This window comes from Colius striatus, chromosome 3 (genome assembly GCF_028858725.1).
Source record: "Colius striatus isolate bColStr4 chromosome 3, bColStr4.1.hap1, whole genome shotgun sequence".
Classification (NCBI taxonomy): Eukaryota; Metazoa; Chordata; class Aves; order Coliiformes; family Coliidae; genus Colius; species Colius striatus.
The window spans coordinates 17,053,561-17,080,377 of record NC_084761.1 but is presented as its reverse complement, the minus strand read 5'-3'; the positions used below and the strand labels follow the sequence as shown (position 1 = coordinate 17,080,377).

At 53.4% G+C, this 26,817-nt stretch overlaps 1 protein-coding gene across 1 annotated transcript; it reads right to left on the bottom strand.

Annotated features, from left to right (window-relative positions):
* Positions 1 to 1,239: 1,239 nt before the first annotated feature.
* Positions 1,240 to 25,703, bottom strand: SYNGR3 (synaptogyrin 3). The gene is made up of 4 exons (XM_061992700.1): positions 25,605 to 25,703; positions 14,171 to 14,411; positions 7,581 to 7,723; positions 1,240 to 5,986 (listed from the first exon to the last, which is right to left on the bottom strand). Exons 1-4 carry the CDS (start codon positions 25,701 to 25,703, stop codon positions 5,777 to 5,779), a joined length of 693 nt encoding a protein of 230 aa, XP_061848684.1. The 3' UTR covers positions 1,240 to 5,776.
* Between the last annotated feature and the right edge of the window lie 1,114 nt (positions 25,704 to 26,817).

Here is a 26,817-nt window from a genome sequence, read left to right as displayed (position 1 = left end):
CCAACGGGAGACTCGCCTCTGACCTTTCATATACCACATTCTTTAAAGAAACTCATCTTTTAGCGCTGCATGGAGAATAACAACGTTCTTGGCCTTGCTTTCTGTAAAGCACACTGTACCCCAACATTACTTACAGCGCTGTGTTTCTGATGTCTTGGCTGAGGGCAGCTCAGTGCCTGCCATGTGTTACCGAGCACAGCGGCTGCGTTGGCAGAGGAGGGTGTTGGGGCTGCGGGCGTTGGTGGCTGGGGCTGCCCCGGGGGCCCTGCTCTGAGCTGACTTTGCTCCTGTTGCTCTGCATCTCTGGTCCCGTGCTGGGAGCCGGGAAGGGAAAGGGTTTCATCCTCGGCAGCTGCTGTGATGTGGCAGAGGCCGGGAGCTGTCCCACGGGACAGGTAGGGCTCACCCCGTGGCTGGTTCTCCCATCCTGGCAGAACAGGTTTAGTTCTTTTTAACAGGTGGGAGTACAGTTGAATTTAACTTATGTAACAAAGCATCATTTCTATGAAATTGAGCTCAGAGAATTACAGAAGAGCTAGTCCTGCCTCCAGAGAGCTTTCCTTGCCTTCCACTCTTTATTTCTGCTTGCTGTCAGGCTGCAAAGTGCTTTTGGTTTCTTTTTCTGAGTAACTGAGACTGTTTCGAATACCTGAGTGTGTTGTGTTCAGCCCCTGGGCCCGGCTGCATACCTGGGATGGGACTGGGGAGGATTATTTGGCTGCATGGCTCTTTTGCATGAAAACATGACAAGTAGCGACTGCTTCCGTGGGCTGTGGCCCCCACCCTCCCTGGCACTGCCCAGCAGCCCCACCCCTCCCCACCAGCCATCCACCTGCGGTGCTGGCTCCTCCCACAAAGTATCTTCCCTTGGAATAGTCTGACTTCAGTTTTGTGCTGTTTCTGTGACTATGAGGATCCCAGCAGCCGGGGTTCAGAGGCACAGAGGAGGAAAAGACACTGTTGCAGCGTCTCTTCTCTCGTCTCTTCCTTTGCTGTGTGAAGCTGGGGGGCAATGCCACGGATCAACTGCAGGAGTCTTCCCTTGTGTCTCTTAACTTCTTCCAGGTGCTGCTGTGAGTTTCCTCTTTGGCCCAATGCTGCAGGTTCCTTAATTCCTTGTGCTCACCTGATTAAAATAAAGTATTCCCTAATTTTTTTTTTCCAGGCCACTTCTATTGGTTTTTAACTCTTTATTGAAAATAAGTAGCAGTTGGTACACAGACACGGAAAATACATCATCACAGCTTGTTCTCTCAAAAGATATTTTTATATATATAATATATACAAAAGTTGTAAACATTTGTAACTTATTTCCATACACAGTCCACGTTGTACTACACCGCACGTGAGAGGAGGGACAGCCGCTGCCTGAAGCGAGCTGCTCACACTGAGGTACCTGCAACACCCCTTACACGGGCCAACCACGCCTGGCCTCAGGCTCATCTTACAACTCCTACAGAACCCAAGGTTTAAATGCTCAACTTAGCTTTGGAGTGGGTGCAGTGAGGGGCTGTTTCTGAGCCTCTCTCCTCCCACCCCACCACACTTCCAGGGGCGTGGAACCAGACCCTGTGGCTCTCCCCACCAAGCTTTGGGCAAAGAGAGGCTGCAAGAGGGTCTGCAACTACCTACAGTCGGTTCTGCTGAGAGAAATGCTGCTCCTGCAGCGGTAATGATGTGAATTACTAGCAAAGAGACAAAGACTGGTGTGAGTTTTGTTTAAGTGACCTCACAGCGTCAGGGGGCAGAGCTAAACCAGAACCAGCCACGTGCTGGGGAGTGGGTGTGGAGAGAAAGGTGGAGTTACCCTGTAAGAAATTGCTGATTCAGCAGACGTAGAAAAGAAATGCCGTGGCTGTTGCTGTGCTGGGAACTGTCTTACACAGTGTCAGGCAGAGTGGCTGGTGGAGTCCCGACTGCCCTGGGACACGACCTCAGGGGAGGGGCCAGGGGAAGATCTTGCCACCATCAGTGAAGCAAAACTTCCACTTCCCTGGGAACAGCTTAAAATGTTGGGGGGAAAAAATCCAATTCTTTCAAAGCTTTTAATATGCTTAAAATAAACCTGCAGTCCCGGGATGGGGTTCTCTTCAGCGCTGAGTAGTACCTGTGTGACCCCAGCAGCCTCCTGGAGTGAGGCAATTTGGGAGGATTTGCCAGGGAAGGGACAGGATTGTTCCAGTTCTATTATTTATACCCAAATTCAGTGCTAAGATGGAGCAGAAGCTTTCAGCTTGCTAAGCCTGAGAGCAGCACAATCCCTGCAAGCCCGAGGTAGCTGCGGGGCTTATGAGATCTCTACATTTATTATGTGGCAGGCCGTGCCAGTGCCGGGCAGCGGCTGGCATGGGACAGCATGGCACAGCCCGTCCTGACGTGCCCCTGCACTGTGTTCTGGGCACTTACAAGGAAAGCCACCAGTGCTGCCAGGAGGCAAAACGTGAGAGAAGGGAGCATGAAGGATGATGACAGGAATACTCAAACCCCAAATAATGTACCATGGTTACTACACTGATGGTTCTAATTCTCTAACCATAAGCCCATGAGGTTCTATTGAGCTCTAGACCTGTGCACACCCATCTGCCTGACGAGTGACAGACAGGGCAATGTGCTACAACCATTAACATGTGGCTCTGCTGACACAGACCAGTGAGTGGGGAGTTGCACAGAGGCCTTTGTGCTGGGGCAGGCACGTGGCATCGCCGGGGGCTGGTGTCTCACCCTGCTCTAAGCATGTTTTCAGTCCTGTGGGGCCTCGCCAGCTGCCAGCCCACACTGCCATGGGATCAGGGAGCTTGTGGCTGTTCAGCAACGGCCCCAACAACAAACCAGCAAATAGGTTTTGTTTGAAGTAGCCGAGTGCTCTTCCCAAAGTGTGTGGGCTACAGGCTTTGGTAATTACAGTGTGTCCCACCCCATCCACCTGACAGAGCCTTGGCAGGGCAGCTACATGCAGAAAGCCATTGCTCTCACCTGCAAAAGCCCCGCTGTGTGGGCTGCCAGCCCATCCACGCTGCTGCCACTGCCCATGGGGCACAGCTGGTGCTTCCCAGTGCAACGCTCTCAGTGGCAGAGGGAGCAGGGTGAAACTTCCTTCAGGTGCCTCGATGTGGCTGGTCATGTTATTCCTGGCTCCAGTTTGATTAAAGAGCAATCTGTGCTGCCTTCCCACTGCCAAGAAGCCTCTTGAGAGCCCAAGCCCCTTCCTCCTCTTCCCCTGCCCAGCAAAACACAGCCAGGTCCCTGCACACTCACTGCGCCGACTGCAAGGTTAAAGGTAGTAACTGCCTTCTGGGGAGCTGTAAAAAGCTGCTGACCTTGAGAAGAGCTACGGTGCCTCGGTGGGGGGCCGAAGTTGTGCCAGAGTCATCTGCTGCTCTTAAGATCGGTCCGGGTGTGGGAGCACGTGGGGAGATGCAGGTTGGTCCCTTCAGGAGGAGGGAGGGGGAAAAGAAAGGCAACGCAGGCCTCGGTGCGTACATTCAGAGCTTGTAATATTCAGCACGGTTACACCAGGGGGCAGGACAGGTCCCGCGGTCAGACAGAGCTTTAGTTCTTTACGGTTACAAGGAAACTCTGCAACAGTTATATAGTTAGAAAAAAATACAATGTACTCAACAAACATTATCTCACATACAATCAATTTAAACATTTAAATTGATTATAATTTTGCTAAAATATTAACACAAGTACTGTTTGTGCTGCTAAAATTTCAGTGTTCCCTCTAAGGAAAATATTGCTACAGTTCTACCCTACCCTGTACTGAAATCCTTTGCCTGGCTGACTCCAGAGGAATCGCAAGGGTTCTGTAATCAATCCTGGGCCTGGGGCTGCTTAACGTGAGGATGCCTCGCTGCTCACCAAGCCCTGCTGCCAGGGGCCACTGCAGATGCCTCGGGGTCACCTCTTGGCACCAGCTGAGCGAGTTGACACTCAGATAATGCAGCACAGCGTCCGCTGAGCGCTCCCTGCCCCGGCAGCTTCTGGGCCTCAAAGTGGGTGCAGAGGTGCCCAGAGAGACTGGGGCAAAAGCCCACGGTGGGATCGCGGCAGGACAGCGGGTCTCGGTGCCATGGCTCTGCCAGGGGAGGCTGCAGCGTGGCGGGAAGCGCCGCTGGACGGCTGCCGCGCGGCTCCAGCCACGCTGCACACGCTCCCCCAACCCGCACTGAGGAGTCGGGGAGCCCCGTAACGCACTTTGTCCCTGACCAGGACCGCTCGATGAGATTTGCTGCGTGTTAACAAATGTGGTTACCTGCGGTTTAGCAGCAGAAACGCGCTGTGTTGACGATGACAAACCTCCTGGATGCTTTTGCTACAAGAAGAGCTGGGGCAGCCCGGGAACTATTGCTTGTCGCTAGGTCAGAAGGCAGAAAGCAACCTAAAGCGGTGAGGAGAAACCCCAGCCCGCGAAACCCCAGGAGAGACGGGGCCTCCAAGGCCAGAGCTGCTACCGAGGTGCTTGGAATTCAAGTTTCAGCTCCTTTGCTTAGTCCTTAGTGACAAACAGCACTTAGCCACTGCACAGGCAAGAGGGGCAAGCGGGCAGGTTGCTGACAGGGACCTACTGGATCTTGCACATTTAGTTCTTGGCAAGGCAGGAATTTTGCAGCTGAAACTAAAACCTGAGCCTCCTCTCTGAGTGCTTTTCATTCATCCCTCTTCCTGCTGCCTGCAGACCCAAGGCCAGGAGCCCCACATGGCCACAGCCTATGGGGTCTTTGATTCTATGTCAGAATTCCTCATTTCCAGAGACTGCAGGGTAAAATCTACCTTCACACCTGAGCTTCTGCTGCCTCCAACAACAGATGGTGGCTGCTCCCGGTATAAAAATACCAGTCCAATGCCACTCCTAACTGACTTGGACTTTGAGTCGCTGAGACACCCACCCCTTTGGTGTTGGCAGCTTTGGAGTTTGCTCAGCCTTGCCAACCAGTAACTAGCTGTAAATTTGCAAGCCCTTCGAGCCCCTAGTGAAGAAACAGAACCACAACACACAGTAGTGTCCCCCGAACAAAGGCTGTTCCTAAGTAGCAGCCAACCACCGCTGAACTGGTTTCCAGTTTCCAACAGGAACTTTTTGCATCCTCAACCAGAACCCCGTTGAAGCACAGAAGACACTTGGATATTCAACAGAATCCCCTGACTCGCTGCACCCCCCATGCTGCTTGCATCCTAAGCTAAGTTTGAAACCTGTTTGGATTTTTGTACAGTAAATATACACAAATAAAGTAACACAGATGCTTCTTCCCTGGTGAATTTGGCACTTTCCGTGGAAGGTGTCCGGGAAAGCTCGGCAGCAGGAGCAGCGCGGGGCCAACCTCGCCAGCGCTGCCCACCCGCCCTCGCCACCACCACAGCGATTCTGGGTGAGCTCTGGAAGAACGAGATTCAATGGCAACTCCTCAGCTACTGTGTTTTCTGACAGGAGAAGGTACTCTGGGCTCTCCCAGGCGCTCGGCTGAGCCCGACGCCAGCTGCCCGGTATAAAGCCTCAGAAAAGAGCCTTTATTCATCCTCCGCCCACGTGTAGGTGACGTGGTAGCAACCTTCCTTCCTTCTGGCTTAGAGGGAACACTGCTTTAATAAAACCCTTGGACAGGTAAGACAAGAACCAATACCACTGTACAGAATTCACTGCACAACTAGCTAATAGTAAGGAACCCAGCACTGACTTGCCACATTAAGGAAATGGGACTGAATACATTTGCGATCGACCGGTGAAATGTGCTGCACCGTAGGACTCGGTCTCTGGGCACGTGGCCCCGGCCCTCCCTCAGTACACTGGCGCCTGGTAACCTTTGGGGTTGGCGTCTAAGGTCTCGGTGAAGGGGGGGCTCTGGTAGGTGTCTTTGCTCTCGATGCCGCTGCCGGTGGGGTAGCCGGGGTAGGCCGCGCCGGCGTCGGCCGCGAACTGATCCGTGGCAAAGAGCGACATGTCCGTCCCCAGGCGGTATCTCTGCAGCGCCTTCACCGCCAGCGCCACCTGCCGCGGCACGGGGAGAGCCGGTTAGCGGCCAGGCCGACGCCACGGCCAGGGCCCCGCGGCCCCCCAGCACCCCGCTCTCCCCCGGCACCCCGCGGCCCCAGCTCGCCGCATCCCGGCTGCCTGCTGGCCCCGCTTTGTTAGAGAGGAGAGTGAAACCAGCCCCAAGCCACAACGACCCCTGAGGCCAAAGAAGCCGCCTCTATGTGATGGTTGAGCCCCAAAGCCCTGCCTGGTGTGGGGGTCGCAGACTGGGCTCTGCTGCCCAGGCGTGCAGATTTGGCACCAACACACCCATCTGCCGTGGGAAGGGAAAGCTGCCGAGCCCCACGCCAGCAAAACAGGTCAGTTCTGCCGAGACTCCGCCGCCCTCTTGCAGGTTGGCAGTATTCAGGTCGCAGGCCGCAGGAAATGCGGGCGGCAGAGCCGCGGGCGCACCGCGCTCGCTCTTATTTCAGGAGGTTCCATCAACACTTCAATTAGTTCAGAAACGACAGGGGAAAAAAATGAGGGGGGTAAAAAATCCCTCTCGCAGACACGGAGAAGGGCTCCCAGGCCGAGCCCGGCGCCCGCTCGCCGCTCGAGCAGAGCTCCCGGGTTTGTTAAGGGCAGGAGCGGAGGGGCCCAGGCAGCCTCCGTGCCCGTGGCCTGTGTGCCCACAGCCCTTCCCAGGGTGGGAGCAGATGCTGATGGGATGGGCAGAGCATCCCCTGCCATGCCCGGCCCGGTTGCCCGGGCAGTCTGGCAACAGAGCTGCGGGGAAGCTGGGATTAAAAGAGATTTATTTGGATAATAATAGAGCAGGGAGTAGTTAAACTGGCAAATAACTGGAGCCAGAGATGCTGCTGGAAAGACTCAGACTGGCTTTTGCCCCAGTTCTTTTAAGGCAATATGGGACCAGTGCACACCTTTGGTGCTTCTTGCCCACAAAAAGCCAGAGAAGGGGTGGCAGCGACACACTCGGGCAGCCTCGGAACAGGAGCCCCCTGAGTGGCACCCCCAGGCAGACACAGGCCCCAGCAGCTGCAGAGTCTGGCACAACCTTGGCAGACGTCTCTCTGCCATGGTGCAGCCCTGGGGATGCACAGAGACTAAAAGGGAATTTCTGCAAGCTCCTGCCTCTGGGAAGAGTGGCAGAGGAGGCAGCCTGGCTTCCCCTGAGGGTGAGATGACGAGCCTCAGAGCTCTCCAAATTCCCCTGCCACCTTGTGAGACCAACTCATTGCAGTGATCTGCTCCTGGGGACTCCTCCACTTCCAACCAAACCGCCCCCAGGGGTCTAACAAAGCCCTGAAATGACAGCAGCTCATGGCTGGCAACACATTTTCAATGGGAATGCAACTTTCCAGCCACAGGAGAAGGGGAAGTCTGGAATTCCCCAGCGAGGGGGAACTGAGCTGATGTTTCCTGGGTAAGAAACCACAAGTTTCATCTCAATCTGGAGGGACCACAGCTTTCCCTAGTACAGCCCCTTGCTGCCCACCAGTGTTCACTTCTCCAAACCCTGGCCCAGATTCCTCCTCCCAGCTCAGCGCTGAGCCCAGAGCAGGTTTCATTTCTCCTCTCCACACCTTAGCTCCAAAGCTGGACTCACCCAGACGATGATGGAGAAGAATGAGAAGGTGATTGCTGCCCGGGCAGCGTCGGCTCCTTGTGAAACTGCTTTGCTCATTGTCGTCCGTTGCCACTGGTTTGCTAGGAAGCAGAAGGCTACAAACCACAGGAAGGACATGAAACCTGGAAGAGAATAGAGCTGGTCGGTGCCATCCTTGCCCACAGCCTCTGATGCTGCAGGGACCCCGTTTGCTGATGCACAGACACCCTGCCATCAAGATCTTTTGGATGCCTCAGCCTGTGGCATGGCCCAGAAGGAGCTTTTTTACAAGAGGGTGATTTGCAATTGCTGGAAAAGCAGGGACAGAAGGAACCTTGTGGGGTCACCTAGTGTGTTGCCTGCCTGATCTACATCTCAGACTGATCCCAAAGACTCATAGGGACAGCACATCCTCTCTGGACACGCTGTCCTCACAGTCCTCACAGTAGGACTTCAGCCCACTCATAGGCATCGAGACATAACCAGCTCAGCTCCAGCACCCCAAGGTGTCGACCCACTATTCCCTAGACACCACTGGCTCTTCTTATAGACTCTGGACTGGATGCTGCAAAGCCGCTCCAGGAAGAAGCCTGTGCTCCCAGGAGCAGCACCAGGCTGTTGGGCTGGAACAGAGACAGCGTTACAGCCTGTCTGACATGGGCTATGCTGCGGTCCAATGACACAGAGGGCTTAAAAACAGGCAAGGGATCATCAGCCACGAATATGGACAGGGTGGGCTCAACCCCTGCTCTGAACAAGGGGATCAGGAGCGACCCTGGGACATCAGTGCATCATCCCATGAGTGTAGTAAACGAGCAAGTGATCATGGTGTGCTGCAGCTGGGGCAGGGATGGGCAGGGCAGCCCATGGAGCCCAGCAGCACACAGGCTGCCTGGGACAGAGCTCTGCTCATCTCTGCCATCCTTCTCAGCCCCTCTGGGCTCTGAGGGATTGAGCAGAATGCTCTGGTGATTATTCCTTACTGGCTGAGCAAGATAGGACTGCAGCTCCCCTAATTCAATCACCAGCCAACAGCACTGCTTGATGCCAAGGAGCTCAAAAAACAGTCACAGAGTGAGCCACAAGCACACAGCACAAGGAGGAGCAATGCTTTCCAGCACTGGGAAGAAGAGCTGCACAACCTGGAGCCTTCCATGAGGCAGTTTTAAGGGTCTCCAGCTTTCCTGAGCATCCCCAGCACAAAGGTGTGTGTGTCCCCACCCACCGATTCCAGATGCCAGCACACACGTGGCTGCCGGGTGCCAGCAGTAGGATGCTGAGCTGCCCAGTACCTTCCATCAGGATGGGCAGCCACACTGCCAGTCCTATGAGGCAGCCACAGTGACTGCAGGGAGAGGGAAGACACTTCCTTTATTCCCCTTTATCTGTCCAGCTGTTCTCCTACATTTGACCCAAAAGGCACATGTGCATCCACCTCCAGTGTGAGAGCTGCAGGGCTCGCCACACAGCTCGCCTTTCCTTCAGAATTTGCTTCTACATGCAGCTTGAGAAAACTCACTCTTCCTCTTGCAGGATGGGGCCTGGGGCTTCCTGACCAGTGGATGCTTTTGTCTGCTGTACTTGAACTCCTGAACTACCCTCACAGTATCACAACCTCCAGCCAGCATCATCCAGGCTTTCCTTTTCCAAATTACACACTACTCCAACAGGCTCATTTTGCTAAACACAGCTAATGTCTGCCACCAAGACCACTCCAAATCTCTGTATGTACATTTTCCCATCCCCTTAGGATAATCACTTGTCATCAGTGTTAAATGAGACCTTTGGGGCTTACTTCTCAAAGGTCATCCTCAGAGACAGAGATGCTTTCTAGTTTCCCAGCTCTGTTATAGTGCAACTGACCCCTGTTCAGGGAAGCAGATCCAGACCCTAAATGTGGACACAAGAAGATAAAAGCCTGAGATATGGTGTTGGCTGCAGCTTGGATGACCAGCACATGGTGAGTGTGGTGGGCAGTGGTCCTCAGATCCCAATGCAGGAGATGCTGAACCACATCTCCAGACACTGTACTGCTGCCATGCTCTTACCTCTGCGTACTTGGGGAGCAAATACCAGGGCAGCAGGGAGCAGTGCCCTCCCACGCTCTGGGGCAGAGCCTCAACCAGGAGTTTCTTGCACAAAATCACACTTTCCTAGAGACAGCAGCATTTAGAAGTCAAAAGACCAGAGATGGAAGGTAGGAGCAGGTCCCAGCTCAGAGCCACGCTGTAGGAGGCAGAGGGAGGGACAAGCTCTGGGACCACACGAGGTTTTTGACAGGACTCAGCTGTGTCACTGGTTTGTGCAGGGTCACCTTGTCAGGAAGGACTGTTTCTCTGTTCAACACTCTGTGTGGTGCAGCTCGTCCTCCCTCACGCTCCTGGGCAGGACACTGCTGCAGAGCACGAGTCAGAACTGCAACACGGGGGCTGCCCGTGGCACAAAGCCCCATCTCTCATTGGTGTCTTCTGAAGGTTTTCAAGACTTAAAATGACATCATGCCCCTCTCTGAACCCACACCAGCTGTGATGAGTATTGCAGCTACTGATTTCCTCTGCAACACCGAGAGATGACCTTCCCACTGCTAAAACCATTAACTTCTTCAGTCAGAAATGTCTAGCTGGGGTGGCTTCTGCTACCACCCATCTGGAGTTCCCTGAGGTTTTGTGATGCAAAGACAAGCATTTCCTCTCCACATCCAGCCCTGCCTGGACTCCTAAGAGTGCCCTGGGGAAGTGGGAAGGCAGGTATCACAGCCAGTGGAGAAGGGGTCAGGCATGGAGAGCATCTCCAGAAACACCAGCCTGGTATCTGGAGGACTGACACAAACCTGGTGTGAGATCAGAGCTCCCAGGGAGCTCTATAGGAACTACAAGAAAGACACTGAGGTGCTGGAGCATGTCCAAAGAAGGGCACTGGAACTGGGGAAGGGTCTGGAGAACAAGTCTGATGAGAAGTGGCTGAGGGAGCTGGGAGTGTTCAGCCTGGAGAAGAGAAGGCTCAGACATGACATAATCACTCTCTACAGCTACCTGAAAGGAGGTTGTAGTCAGGTGGGGGTCAGTTTCTTCACCTGAGTTACGAGTGATAGGACAGGAGGAAATGGCTTCAAGTTGCACCAGGAGAGGTTTAGAATGGAGATTGGGAAGAACTTTTTCACTGAGAGGGTTGTTAGACACCATCCCAGGCTGCCCAGGCAGGTGGTAGAGTCCCCATCCCTGGAGATGTTGCAAAGCCATGTCGCTGAGGTGCTGAGGGACATGGCTTAGTGATGGGCTTGGCAGCGTGAGGAGAGGGGTTGGACTCAATGAGCTTAAAGGTCTTCTCCAACCAAAGTGATTCTATGATTTTATTTTTGTGTCTGTACCAGCATTTATTTTCATTTGTGATGATGCTCACCTTCTGCCAGCACTGCTTTGAGATGAGCCTGTCCCCGACAAGGTGACTCAGACACGCCTGAGTGTGGCTGACTCCCCTCACACATCTGTGCCCTTGACTGGCATCACAAAGCCCCAGCCTCATGGAGGGGGTGACAGTGTCCACTTCCAGCCCCTGGGGCAGTCACAGCATCAGGTGTGGTGGGTGTTTTGGAGGTGTCTGCTCCTACCCATGAACACTGAAACCTCAGCAAGAGGGCTGAACTGCCAGTGGCGTGGTGAGGCTCTATGTGCCAGTCCGAATCCAACTGGAAAGGGGCACAGCAGCAGCTCCACATCCTCCCACACGCTGGGGAAAGGAGAAGGGGAGGCAGCTCCACAGGAGCCAGGGTCATTGTCAGAGTCTGCAGGCAGAAGAGAGCAAACACCAGGAAAGATGTGTTACAGCTGTCACTACAGCCTGGGCCCAAGCACCTGCACGATTGTGTAGGGCAGCTCTGAAGGCAGAGGGGAGAGGACAGTGCAAATGCCGTTTGCACAGCATGTTGGTCCTGCCTGCACCCCTGTCTGTGCTCCTGCCTGCACCCCTGCCTGCACCCCTGCCTGCGCTCCTGCCTGCATCCTTACCCGCACTCTGCCTGCACCCCAACCCAGCCCATCTCAGTGGCTCTGATCCACCTGCAATCCCATGCCCAAGTCCTCTTTCCTCCAAGCCAAAACAAGCTGTGGGTTCACCGCCCAGCCCCCAGAGACAGGCATCTGCTCCCCTGGTGGCCCATCGGGCTCCTGGGTGATGCAGGGAAAGGGCCACAAGCCATTTGCTCCCTCGCTGCCCGCTTTGCAATGCTCCCCTGTGCCCCAGCGTGTTCCTCACCCAGTTATCTCCCAGAGGCATTTCTCAGCTTTTATATCAGGCAATAATGCAGAGGTCACACACAGAGAAAGGATGGAGCAGTGGCAAGGAAGTAGGAGGAAACCAAGAATGCCATCCTTGGTGGGGAGGGAAAAAGAAGGGGACAGTGTAAGAGGGTCCCACACTGGTCAAGTCTCCAGGGGTTATTAAGGTGGAGGTTGTTAAGCAAGAGAAATCAGATGGGTCAGCTCTGCCTCCTGGCAGGGTGGGTGCCCACAGGGGTACAGTGGGCTGCCATCTCTGCCACTGCAGAGGCTTCACATGCCAAGGCTGCACTTCACCCATCATGGGATCTGCCTGTACCGAGAGGCTCCCTGTATTCTGGGAGCAACCATCTGCCTGGCAGTTGCCTTTGAGAGGGTGTACAGGCTATGCCAGCAGGGCTGTAAGAAAGGCTTGGAGTGGCCATTACTTTAGACAGGTGAAGGCACAACAATAGCAATGGGCTAAAATTCACTGACCAGTTTTTCCTGCCAGAGCCCAGGGACCCACACCCTCCCCTGGGAGCCAATAGAACAATTGTCCATCAGCAGCCCTGCGTCAAATTTGGGCTTAGAGAGAGATGGGAAAAAACAGTACTGGTTGGAGATGTGTTTGCCTGTGACCACAGGCTTTAGTACAAGAGCCTTGGCCAACGTTCCTGTTTATATCAGCACCAAGCTGGATTTCAGCACAGCGTTTGCTGGGGTGTCCTGTGGGACACAGTTCATTAAGGAGGAAAGCAGGGACCGTACAAGAGCAGCAGGAAAGGTGAGGAGCTGCTTAGGGAGGAGATGCATCAGACAGTGTTAACAGAGGCAATGCCAGGCTGGAGAGGGGTGATGGATGACCAATCACTCTTGCAGACCCCAGGAGGGTCTGCTCTTGCAGACACTGTGTTGGTCACATGCTCACATCCACATCCTCTACATATCAGCAAGGAAGTGGCTTGACTGTTTGCTACCAAGATGTCCGCAGAGGGGATGGCCTGAGGAAGCCTGATGCTTCTGCCCAGACATGGGCTGAAGACATGCTGCAGCTGGAGCAAACATGTTGACCCAGGGTGATTCTGGGGGTAACAAAATGTCACTGCTGGCAGCACAGCTGCGTTGAGTGGATTTACCAGTGCAGACCTGCAGCCTGTCCCCAGTGCAGTGCACAACCCCTCCATGGCAGAGGCTTTGCAGAGCACAACCCGTCTTCTCCAGCTCGCTGTTGAAGTCTGTGACTGCACACACCATGCATGACAAGTGCAGAAGAGAAACAAGGCAGAGATTGAGCACAGTCCCCTTTCCCAGATGCCTGGCAGGGAGAGGACGGCTGTTAGGAGGAGGAGGGCTGGGAGGATGACAGCCTTGCTCCGTGACACACAGCAGCAGCCACAAGATGGATGTGATGTTCCCCTTCCATTTGAATTGAAGAGTTGCAGGCACCAAGTCCCACGGAAGGGGCTGTAAATATCATCTAACAAGGGCTGGATGCTGGCGCTCTGGCACCATGGAAATGAGCTTTCCAGCAAGGTGAGAACATCCTTAACAACAGGCAAGTGCAGAGAGGTGATGACAGATGTTTTAATTTTGGACCAGAGAGCCATCAGTGATGCCTGTGCTGAATAAAACACCTTCAGACTTTGCTAACAAAAGGGTCTGCAAATGAAGAACATCAGCTGCAAACTACTCAGCCAGGCAACTTCCTCGGTAGTTGGGCTCAAGGCACCCTGCCTGCCCTGCTCATGTGCCCACGGATGAGCCACAGGTCAAGGGGCTCAAGAGGATGCAGAAGAGCTGTGTCAGCCCTTGGGAAGCCCAGAAGCACCTGCACAGCACAGGCAGAGTGGGATTACAATGATGTCTAGAAGAGTGTTTATGCTTTGTTCCAAAACAGACAGGCGGGAAGTGAAGACAGACCAAGATGTAACTGATGAAACAACATTTGCTTGAGCCACAAACATGAGATGTGGGAGGGTAAAACACACTGTCTGGTTTCTGAGATGCAGCCACCAAGTCTCACTTCTCTGGGTGACCTCACCAAACTCAGTTCAGTCAACATCTGTGATTGCAGAAGTGACACAAACAAGTGGGACACCTCGCCATTCCCAAGCCATCACACACTGGTTTCCTCACTGCTGACCCTGAGCTCACAGCTGGAAAGGACAACTCAATTGCCATCCCTTTTCCCCCTGACTGAGGCATACCAATCGTGCCCCGGCGTGAGAGGAGAGAGGAAGACTCAAGTGTGGAGCTGCAAGTCACAGCAATGAGCCTATGCTGCCCATGGAGCCAGTATCATCCTTCAGCAGCACCGCAGCGCCAGAGACATACCTGAAAAGCCAAGGTCCAGCAGCACGGCCCGTTTGCGGTCCTTCACGCTGCTGATCTGCTGGAAGTAGAGGTCCACGACAAAGAAGAAGATGCAGCCAAAGAAGGCAATGATGCCAACAGCAATGCCAAAGCTGCAGGCACTCTCATTCTCATTGAAGATGCAGAGCAGGTCAGGGGTCCGGATGTCCGTGTTCACGTAGCACTCATTCACGATGGAGCCAAACACCACGATGGAGAAGATCTGCAGGAGGAAGCAGAAAAGACAGCTTGCTGCTGTTTACATGTAACTCTGCTTTCCAACAGTGATATAATTGGATTCAATCCTGTCTTTGAGTTCACAGAAACATGGCATGTGTTAGATCCTTACTCTTGCCTGGTTGGAGGCCCCAAGCAATGGTGGACAGCACCCGGGTTCCCCTTTGCTGGGAGCCTGTCTGTTTGGTTTGCAGAGCATTTTAAGAGAGGTTATTCTCCAGTCAGGCTAGGGAGGAAAAAAAAATAAAGAGATGGGCCAGGTCTCTGCATAGTCTTTCTGCTCATGCTGCTCTCTGCTGCCAGCCTGTGCTCAATAAACTCCCCTGGGTAACGGAGGAGCGGGCAGAAATGAGTTACAGAGGATAACTGAGCTGTTGAGCAGGCTGAGCCAGGAAGGACTGGATGCCCAGTGGAGGAGAGACAGGACACAGCAGCATGGGGAGGTGGGGAGCAGCTCACCTGGGCGCAGCAGGGCCAGGGGAGAGGCTGCCCTGTGAATGACAGGGCAATTTTCTGCCTGGCTTAGCAGGGGTTGAAGGAAGCAGCGCCTGCATCTGTTATCCAGTGACCTGGTTTCAGCTCTGAGAGAGACAAAAGGGCAGGGGGGCTGCTGGTGGCTGCCCAGGTCCCACTGCTGGGACCTGAGGGTTTTTCACATCCCTGCAGGCAGAGGAGGAGCTGGATGGCAGCGCATATCCACCTGCCTGAGTCAATATCATTCACAGCGCTGCATGCTACAGTAATTCCCTCATCCCTCTGACACCAAAAGTAGCGAGTGGAAGCTGTGGGACCAGCTGTATTACAATTTGCTCTGCAACCTGCTCTGTTAGAGCCTATAGCCATTTGGATTTGAAAGCTGCAAGCAGAGAGGGAAGCAAGGCATGCAGACACCCCTCCATCAAGCTGTGAACCTCTGATCTCATCTCTCACTGCCAGCACAGGCTCCCCACATCCCTGCACACCTCCCAGGACACAGTTGGAGGCCATGTATGCAGGTGGAGAGATAAGAGGCTGCTGCAGCACAGCCCGGGGTGGAGGCTAACCAGGAGCAGTTGGGATCTCAGGGTAAGATGTGGCTCCCGCTCTGGACACCCTGCAACATCTTCTGCAGTAACAGCACAACCCTGAGTGCACGAGACCAAGACAGGCAGCAGAAAAAGGCAACAGCCAACAAGCCATACAATAAACTGCAGCCTTTGCAAAGTCACCCACGTGGCACGGCTGATGGCCGGAGGCGGCCACCTCCTACAGCCCTGCGCTCCCCACAGCGCCGTGGCAGCAGAGACGGGCGATGCGGCAGCATCCACCACGAGCAAAGCACTCAGAAAGCTCTAACTGCTCTTTAACACAACATGATGACAGACATTTTCTCCCAAGCGCTGGCCAAAGGGTCACTCCTGCCTGACCTGAAGGATTTCATTTGGATTTGTCTCTTCCAAACTCCTTCCAGTGCTGGGGTGAAGCTGGGCCAGAGCTGCTTCTGCCTGAAGCTACTTGCAAATGCAAGTGTCCCATTAGAAAATACATCTGACCACCTCCACTGAATCTCCTCCAAATTGGAGAGCAAAGAAATGGAACTGTGAGGCAATGAATTACTAAAATGTGAAGTACTAGTAAGAGATCAATTTTTTTCCTCTAAGCAGCTACCCCAGCAATCCAAGCCTGGGACTTTGCCATCACCTTCTCAGGCTGATATCTGCAGGCACGTGATGGATGAGCAGGTTGCACCACACTCGCTCCTACCTCCAGAAAGCTGCTGGCAGGACAACCGAGGGCAGGGCTCATCCTTAAACCTTTTTAGCCAGGAGCTCTGTTACTGACAGCACTCTATTGCTTCCAGTACTTAAAATTCAGGCCAGCAGTAAGCTGACCTGTGTGAGGTGGCTGAAGATGCTCTGAAACCTGCTTGCTAATTTATCTGGCATCCCTGAGCTACGTGGAGGTGCACGAAGGTCCCACCACGGGGTGAGGAGCAGAGCTCTCCCCCAACACCCAGTGCTGCTGACACTACCTGTGGGTCCCCGCAACAGTTCTTTGGGGCTCTTGCCATCAAAACACCTTGTCTACCTCCCACCACTGCCCTAGACCTCCACTGTCTCTGCACTGGCCCCTTCCTCCCATGGCCTGCTTAGCTGAGGAGATCAGCATCTCCCCCCCAGCCTATGCGATAGACAGGAGTGGGTTTCTGCTCTGGAAACACTCCCTAGGCCCAGAAATTAGTCTGTTCTTGAAAGACACCCACCTAGAAATGTGGGCTTCCAAAAGTGCCTCTGCAAAATTCAGGTGCAACCTTTGATTTCCTCTGGAGCACTAACACAGGAGTGAAAGCACTTACGGCCCACAGACCTCTCCATGGCTGGCACAGGGAGATAATCAGATCCTCCACCTCTTCTAATTTAACCACAACCCAGAGTCCTCTCCCATCCATCCCCAGCTCCTCTCAAGTCCAAGCACCAGACATGAACTCAAGAGCAACACAAGTCACTCGCATTTGCACCCTCTTCCTCACTTTGGAGTGCCTGGCTGTCACCCCACAACGGGCACGTCCTTACCACGCACAGAACAAGAGGGCTGCATTGTAAGAAAGAAACAACAACAAACAGTCATCATAATTTTCCCACTGCTTTGGCAGCAGCTGTAATATCAGTGGTTGTAAAAATCTGTTCATAAATAATGCAAAATTGTTATTTACCATCAGAAATAGCAGCAGCATTTATAAAACAGGCCCTGGAAGAAATAATGTGATTCTGGAAAACATGAATAAATGAGAACCTCTGATTCCACGGGACTATTTCTCTGGCAGGCCAGTGAACTCATCCTCGGCTTCTCCTCAAAGTGTTGTCCTCCCAGGACAAACAACCTGGACTACTCCTCTGTGCTTCTGGGTGTCAGCTGCAGCGGGTAAGGGGGCCGGTCCTGTAAACACCACTAAGAGTTACAGGACAGGGTCTCTGGCTGCCTCCATGCAGGGCTGCACACCTGGGGCTGTCAGTGGAAGACACCCAGGCAGTGCTTCTGAGATGGAGACAGAAAGGAACAGATATTTCACCACTGGACTTCAAGCTCCAGAGGGTTTTTGCAAAGCAAAGCATCCTTCTGGCTGCTGGATGACCTGAGCATCTCGCCCCATGAGACACCGCTGGACTGGGTGTGTTTTGGTGCAGGCAATGTGAGATGTGTGGCTTCTTCTGGGGAGGCCGAAGCAGTGATGATTGCAAGCACACACACACACACATTAGATAGATGCGCTCAAAACACCAGCGCTGGCTGAAACGCTCCTGTCAAAACATGCTTTGCAGTGAAAACAAGCCTTTCCATGGGTTTTCTCCCCCTCTCCCTGTCATTGAAATGTTATAGTTTTTCTGAAACAAAACCCAAACAACTGGTGCTGGTAAAAGATTTTAATGAGAACAGATTTGGCATTTTTTGGGGAGAAATTGTAGGTAGGTGGTGGGAAATCAAACCCATATGATTCAATAAAGTTCATGGAAAACAAGGGCCATTTTTCAATGACCTGTACAAGCCACATTTGCTCGAAACCACAACTAGCTCATCAGAGACTTGAAAGCAAAAATAAAAGGTCAGATTTTTCCCTTGCAAGTGAGATTTCATAGATCCTGAGGAAGCAGGGATCATGCTTGCCAGAGGCACTCCTCTGACTCCCGTCTCCTCCTGCCTGCCAGGTCGCTCCCCAAAACTGCCATCTCCAGCGTCAGGACCAAGTGCCAAGGTCACTGACACGCACAGCATAGGGACATCAGCTGTGAGTTCCTGTAGCCAAAGCCCAGTCATCCTTCTAAGAGGACTCCTCCACAGCTCACAGGCTTTGCCAAGGAGCCAGAGCACTCACAGGACACTCCATTTTCCAGCTTAACAACCCAACACAACCAGCAACAAATTTTGCTCTTGCTGAGTGAACCGGTGCAAGACCCAGTAAGAAAACTGGATTAGCTCCAGCCACCCCAGTATGAAATTGCATCCTGCCTGCCAAAGCTTTCACACCAATCTGCTTGTGGCTCGGGGTCCCCTGGCCAGCAGCCCGGCGTGTGGGTTGCTCAGCCCTGCTTCTGCCCGGCACGCCGTGGCAGAGAGCGGCTGCAAGATCCCGGCACACGGCCAGGACCATTAGTGCTCCTCTCTGCATTTAGCTGTGGGGAGGGGAAGGAAAGCTGTCTTCTCCCATCCCTTCCATTAAGACTTGCACTTCAGCGACACTAAGATGCTTATGTGCCTCAGTGACGCCCTGGGAGGGAGAAGAACACTGCTCAGAGAGATGTACAAAGTGCTTGGGCCCAGGATGATGCAGAGAGCTGCTCGTGCAAGTGCAAAGGGAGCTCGTGTTACACCAAACCTGCAAGAAGCCAGGGAACTCATCTTCTCATGAAAGCCAGCTGCCCAGTTTCAAGCTTGTTTCCAAGCAAAAGGGGACACCTTGCCAGGCCAGCAAGAGTTTCTGCAACACAGGACAAAGGGATGTGGTCTGGGTGTGTCAGTCATGACTGCCTCTGGCAAATGGCTGCTGCAAAGCCAACACCAGAGCAGGGCTTTGTGCATCACCCTAAAAACCTGGGACAGCACCCTAGGGACCCTGCTTACTCAAGGCTGGAGGCTGTCTGGGCAGGAGCCTGCAGCTTCAAGGCTGTCTTTGGTACCTAAAGTGCTGGACTAGGTGCACATCTCACCCTTTTAGGCAAGACCTCTTGCCTCTTTTGCCTTCTCTGTCAGCAGTTACGTGCAGGGGACCACAACTGAATGCCCAGTGTCTTGTGCTGGTTGATGTCCCAGCAGTGGCTGTGCTGGAAGGGCAGGGAGAGGATGGCCCACAGTGGGTAGGCTGCCAGCAGTGTGGACATGCAGGCAGACCTGCAGGAGGAGATCAAGCAAAATCTCATTCTTTCCCCCAAGTAAAGAAAAGGGAGAGCCTGAGAGGGCAGGTTCCTTGCTCAGCAGTCTCCAGGCACTCATGCCCAGGCTGCTGGACTCTCAGTTGCTGCCAGAGCCCTGTAGGAGCCCAGCATGCTGGGGACACTCCTGTGTCCCACAATGAAGACACCTTTTTAGGTGTGCACAGAGCTGGGAGCCCCGCAGCTGCCTTCTCTGCACCAGGCTGTTAGCATTGGAAAGAAGGTGTCTGGCTAGGCTGCCTGGCTCAGTTCTGTAATTATACTCTGCAGATCCACATTCCCTCCTGGGGCCTGAGCTGGCTGGACCCCGGGACAAGCACATTTTTCATCCACATTGCTTTTAGCCTTCTGTAGCCCAGGCACCTAAAATGTGCTTTAGGAGACCTCACGGTTGAGCAGAGCCATCGCAAGGAAAACAAAAAGCAAATAACACGAGAGAGCACAAGCTGAAAGCTTCAGTGTGTGAACTGTCAGCCATTTTAAGGTGAGATGTTTCCATTGCTGATGTGCTGTACTTTGATTTGGGACCTATAAAAAAACACTACCAGAAGGTGTGTGGTTGTGGGAGAATGCAAAGCCTTGTTTTGACTACACACGAAAGCAACCCTTAATGTCAACAACAAGGAAATTTAATGCACGAAGAAAAATAATCCATCGCTAATTTGCTCTGCTATAGCTCACAATCAGTGGTGCTGGGCACAAACTGCACGTATAGAGTGGCTGTGCCAACGTCTGCGTGATCCTTCACCACTCTAACACAGGCATCAGTGAGGCAGATGCCACCCTGCTCAACATCCTCTCCTCCTAAGCCACCACCCAGCAAGTGAAGGGTGGACTACCAAATGAGAAAACAATTAAGGTCAAGGCAAATCCTGCCTAGCACTGAGAGTATTCATAAGCCCCTGTCAAGCCCTTGTCTTGAGTCACATGTGTACCTCATGTAGATACTCCATACAGGTATGACAGAGACCTCTGGCAAGGGGCCAGTCTCCTCCAACACCTACTGAGCTCAGATCCTAGGGGAATCAGGTCCCAGGTCCCTCTCCAGATTAACTTTACTGTTGTCAGCCAAAGGGAAGTTTCCAGCACAGATCTGCATAATTTATTGGAGGGTGTAAAGATTAAAGAACTGCCAGATTTCCCACAAGGGCAATGGATATGACCACAAAGGAAAGACCTGGCGGAGCTTCTGGCAGAGAAAAGGGTGGTATGATATGGATGTAATAGGTTTGGGGACATGTCTACCAGGCTAATCAGCTTGGGAAGGATGCATATTGATGACCACATGATTGATTTTTTACTGAATTACTTTTTCTAATGTGGCAAGAGACGCTGGCCCATTCAAAGTTCCCAATCTAGTAATGCAATCTGAGCACATGGCAAGCCAGCAGTGTTCTGAACCAGTGCTGACAGGAAAATGATAATTTAGCAGCATTTTAAGCTCAGATACAGTGAAACTTCCACAAAATTTCGTTACAAAAAATGTTAAATTTCAGTTCTGCCTTTAATCTACAGCCCACAGAAACAGAAAATGACAACGGAAATAACAACCCTTCTGAAAACCAGCCAAGACCAGACAAAGTCCAGAGCAGCTCAGATCATGCTAATGACTCTCAGCATCGCTGTGGGCTCCTTAAGTGCCAGACCAGCCTTGCAGCTCTTCTCTAAGAGCCCAAGTGCTCAAGAGTCAGTGAAATCCCTGAAGGATGTGGGAGCTGTTCAGAGCAGGCAAGGTCTGCTCCAGAGAAGGAGTTTGTCAGGTTCCAGCCCATTACAAGAGCTGTGTGCTGTAGCCCTGCAGAGGCAAATGTGCACCCACAGCACCTCAAACCAGCTTCACCCCGGGTGTGAGACTTTGTCCTGAGAGTACAGGGTAGCCTGTACAATCCTGGAGCCATATTCTGCTTTGTTTGCTGCCTGGCTCTTCTGTTCCTGAGCTTGTTTATTCTAACAAAAATAAGCACACCTTTTACCATGAGCACACACTTGCCCTTTCCACCCCTCTGGAGACAAACACAACAAACCTGGACCAGATTTGGGCATGCTTCCTCCCTCAAACCACCACCTACTACTGCTGCCTCAAACCACCATTCAGCCACATCCCTCACCAAAGCCATAACTCAGCAAAGCACCTTTGCCCTGCTGAAAGATGATGATCTACTGGACTAAGACCCATACCAGTGCAAAGCTAAACACATAAAGACTTTTTTGAATCTGAGCCGAAGTAACCTCTGGCCATAAAAGTTCCCTACTGCAGTATCCAAGGCCACAGGGACTGCCACTTTCCTGCCATGCCTCTGCCAAGTAATCAGATTTGGCTGCCTTAGTCCAGTCCCTTAATAAACTTAAAAGCATAAAGACTATTGCAAGGAAAACCCAAACAAAATACTGGGCCTAATGAGACAAAATATTGCATAGTGAAAGCTCTCTCCAGCGAGCCAGGTGATGAACTGTAAATTTATCCAGCTTTAAGAAACAAGAGCTAAAAGCAGCAGATAGGGTCATGTGGCTGCCGATGCAACAGGAAGGTCATTGAAGCGAGGAACAACCATTTTTAGGGAACATACTTCAGTATTCCTCTAAGTTGTAGCAAAATCATGACTCCGTGTCTTGCTGAGCTCCACAGGAAAGGAATGGCCAGGTAGGTGAAGGGAGGCAAGAGTGCAGGCTGCACCATGGGAGCAGGCACTGCCCTTCTACTGTCCCTCTTACTGAAATTCACAGGAATTACTGCAAATACTTTCCAGAACTGTTTTTAAAAGTCAAATCTACATTAAATGAACAATGCCCCTGCAAAGCTGTGTGGCCACTTGAAAGTCTAGCTGGTGCTGGCAGTCACAAAGAAAGGAACTCATGATTCTGCGGGCATCCTTCATGAATATCGAGTCTGTTTTGCTGGGCAAAAAAATGTCACAAAAGGAAGCCACAAGAGCGACCACATCTTCATCTGACAAACTGCATCAGACGGAGGGGGAAGAGATGAATGAGGAACTGTTAAGTGGTTCTTTCCAGCTTTTGATTTTACAGCTCAAGCCAGGAGTAGGGTTTTTTTTTCCCCTCAGATGCTCAGAATTGCTGTATCTGTCAGGGAGAGGTTTCTGTGTGAGGTAGAATCAGAAATCCCCTTTACCATAACTTATATTTGGGGATTTCCACAGTGAAGCACCATTCACCTGCCAGTCCCTTAGGTGTTTGTTGACACAAGGTCTGTACCCCCCACCCTGAAGCAGCTACTGGAGTCACAAAATGAGCTGGAGCTGGACCCACCTTGGTTGCAGCTCATCATGAAACCCCAGCAATGGCCACTGGCTGGATTGGCACTGGCAGCAGATCTCCATCGCCCATAATCCCACCCAAACTAGCACATCCCAGGCAGCTCCCTCCTCTCACCAAAGGAACGTACCGTTGTATGCACAGCGCGCGTTACATCTCCGAGGTTTTACCCAACTGAATCAGTTAAACACATTCAAAAAGATGTAACAGGATGCAAAACCACATGAAAAAACCCACTCCAACATCTAAACCCAACCATCCTCAAAGCCACAGTCAAGGGCTGTCTGAATAACCATCCAGGGCTGTTACACACAGGTACAGGCAGCTTGCCTGCCCCGTGACAACAGGCAGGAGAGCCTGGCAAGGCTGCTGTTTGCTTTGTGCATGAAGGAGTGTCACGACGGGGTGTTGGTCCATGCTGCCTGCTCCGCTGCCAGCACAGTGCCACGAGGAGCACACATTGCCACGTGCCACAGCACTCCCAGGCCAGCACTTAGGACTGTCAGGGCAGAACAGAAAGGCAGCAGAGACACCACAGGCAAAAAGTTTTGGCTGCCTCCTCCATCCAGGCTCTCCATCTTAACATGGATCCTGTCTGGCAAAAGAGGCAAAGCAAGTGCTTGGGTGGAGTCTGGGCACATGTTGCTTTATAAAACCTGCAAGACATAGCGATGGCCGTGCAGGCAAGTGGGCAGGAAACCTCCACTCATAGCTCTCACTCGCCTTAACTCCCTGCTCGTGCTGGAAAGGAGTCATAAGTGCTGAATGGGTTTAAGACACAACTCACTAGCCTGTGACAGCTGAGTAAAGGCCAGCCAGGGTTCTGAATGCCCAAACTGGAGCAGCAATAAAGAAAGGTCCCTGACAGACCTGCCAGCAAATGACACACCTGGGAAAAGTGGTCCAAAGGGCTTTTAGCATGAGCTTCCACAGCCAGATCCCCACTGAAAACAGCAAATAAAACCCCTTTGAGCTCAGTGGGCTTTGGAGCCAACTCTCAGTATTGCAAATATGAGCCTGGAGCTGCATATGAGTGTCTATCTCATGTTTGGCCACATCCCTCCCCCCTGCACTTGTTCAGAGTTATGTTGGTGCGTTTCTATCGTCGTAAGCAACGAGTTTTCACAGATTCTCTGTGAACGCAGAAGTAGGAAACAAGTGACTTATCCATTGAATAAACAAGTTGGGGAATAGATGCATGAATATTTCCTAAGCTGGGATGTTTATCTATATTCCATACCCTATATTCCATATTCTGTTCCTATTTTACAAGACCATCAAACCTCTTTCTGTATGACAAGGATGGTGAGCTCTCTGGGTGCGTGGTGGCAGATTTATTTTACGAGGAGCCTAACTCATCATCTGTGGGTCCACAAACAACTTATTTGTGTCCAAAACCAACACCATTGCCAACAATTTGAAATTTCCAGCTGAGAAGGATCCAGACCAAATTTTCTAAGGACTAAGGAAATGATTCTAGGAAATGACTGTTGCCAGGTACCCAAACCCTTCCCAAAATGCCCCATCCACCCCAAGCTGGAGTAATGGGAGTAGGGGGCTTCCTCAAAACCCTGGAAAGCACACTGACTCACAGCCAGCAAAACACTTAAGCATGTGGTTTAACTTTAAGCATGTGATTGCAGCTGGAATTGCTCACGTGCTTAAACATCACAAAATCATAGAATAGGAAGGGACCTTTAGAGATCATCTAGTCCACCTCCCCTGCTAAAGTAGGTCCACAAGAATGCGTCCAGGTGGGTTTTGCAGACCTCCAGAGGAGGAGACTCCACACCATCCCTGGGCAGCCTGTGCCAGGGCTCCCTCACCTGAACAGTGAAATAGTTTTTTCTTATGTTTGAATGGAACTTTTTGTGTTTCAGCTTCTTTCCATTACCTCTCGTCCTGGGAGCACATGCTCCCATGTTGTGCTTTCACAGGGCTTTGGCTGGGTCACCCCACCCCAGAGAGCCCCACAAACACACTCGCTGCATCGGCTGGAAGAGGGAGCAGCCTGAGGAGCAGCATTTTCATGTCACATCTTTCCTTTCCTCACTGCCTGCATTTAGCATTGCTGAAGGTGACACAGAGACAATGCAGGTGGCCAAGGGGCTCTGTACATAGCAGAAGCATGAGATGGGTGAGGATGAGCCCCCCAGGCCGGGCTCAGCTCACCTGCAGCCTCCAACTAGGCACTGGCACCAGGAGCTGGCCTCAGTGAGAGCCGGGCAGACCTCCCCATCTGGGGCTTTTGGGAAGGGCCAGGCATTGCCAGCCTCCTGGGGCCTTGCACACTTGCAGATCTTGGCAGGTAAAAACCAGGCTGGAGAAGGTGAATTCGGGCACCATGGCCCCAGCGAGCATCGGTGCGCAGCTTCCCATGCTGCCTATTCACAGACCAGCAGCGAGAGAAGCCTTCCCTGAGCGGGTGCACAGCATATTCCACCTCCTACTCTATGCTCCACGGCAGGAACTCGTAGATGGGAAACGGCCAAAAAATATGACATCCTTTCAGAAGAACAGGGGGAGCTGGGCAGGGCTGGGTCTCGGATTCCTTCTGTCACAGATATGCATGCATGGAGCATGGAAGGAAAATGTCCTCTGCCTCCTGATTTACACCCCCATCCCCTTGCCATTTCCTCAAGCACCAGGGAAAAAACTGGCAAGGGGCAGTGGGACATCCACCTGCCGCACCTCGTCCCCTTGGTAAGGAACCTCCGTGCAAGCACCCACGGCAGCCACCAAGCCCTGCCGCCCCGGCCGGGACGCGGCCAGCCCGGTGCGGCGCGGCTGGCCACCAGCCGCCACGGCTGCACCGGCGCCGCACGGCTGCAGAAGCACCGCACACTGCCCGAACGCTGCACGATGCCTGCTCACTGCACGGGCACCGCACAATGCAACGGCTGCTGCACGTCGCCCGGGCACCGCACGTTGCAACCGACGCTGCCCAGTGCCCGGGCACCGTCCAACGCCCAGTGCCGAGCCCCGCGGCCGCTCCGCCTTACCCAGGCCGTCACCCTGAGGATAGTCTGCGGCTGCTTCACGAAATCCACGGGGTCGATGGCTCCCCCTGCCCGGCCCGCTCCGAAAGAAGCCCCTTCCATCTTCCCCCGCCGCCGCCCGCTCCGCTCTGAGCCGAGCCGAGCCGAGCCGCGCGCGCCCCGCGCCGGCGGCGCGCCTGCCCGCCCCCCGCGCGCTTCCCGCGTGGGCTCGTCCGCAGCGCCGCGTGCGGGCAGCGGGAGGAACCACCCGCCGCGCCGGGGGGAGGGCGGTGGCACCGGCAGGTGCACGCGCCCGGCGCGCCGCCCTCTCCCAGCGAGCCCGAGCTGCGGGCCCGGGGCGGCGGGACGCGTCCGTGCACACCGCGCTGTGGCCCTGGGCACCGCGGTTCGGCCAGTGTCATAGAGCCGCGGCCGTGGTCACTGTGCGGCAGCCAGGGACACCCTGCTACGGCCGTGGTCACAGTGCCACGGCAGGGGCTACCAGGATGCCATGCCCTGGCCAGGATCGCTGTGCTAGTCCATCCTGTGGCCCTGCTTGGCCATCCTGTTGCTCCTAGGGACAGCGTGCTATGGCCAGGGTAGGGCCACCACAAGGGTCACTACACTATGCCACTGTCACCATGCAATGCCAAAGGGCTACCTGTGCTATGGCCAGGGCAAGCCATGAGGCTGTAAGCACCTGAGTGGTTGGCAGGAGAGAGATGCTGTGACTCAAGAGTGCTGGGAGGTGACCACTCTGCTCAGCTCACCTCTGCTGCAGATGCACACCATGCTTTCCCTAAGTGAAACACCCTTCCTCCACTCAGACCTGCTGACAGCTGTACTGATAGCACGGACAGGCGGAACTAACAGCAGAGAGGGCGGCTGTCACCTCTGCTGGGGAGCGAGAGCCTGGGAGTGCCCTGCTTTTGGCCAAGAGAAGCCTGTTTGCATGGTGAAGGGAAAGGCTTGGCACCGCTTCACAGTGAGACACAGCCCTTAGCTGGAGCAAGAAAAGGGAAGTGAGGACTGTCAGGGCTGAAGCTCTTGCTTACCTTTTGAAGGAAACAAGGCACCCAGACCTGCCAAGGGGTGGGAGGGGGCCAAGCCCCAGCCCTGCTCCCACTGCAGGGATGGTAGGAAAGAGGAAAAAGAGAGGAACCTTACAGAGGGAAACCCTCAATTACTGCAAAGGGAGTTCCCCCCTGCAGCTCCAGGACCATCTCCTGAGTTAGTT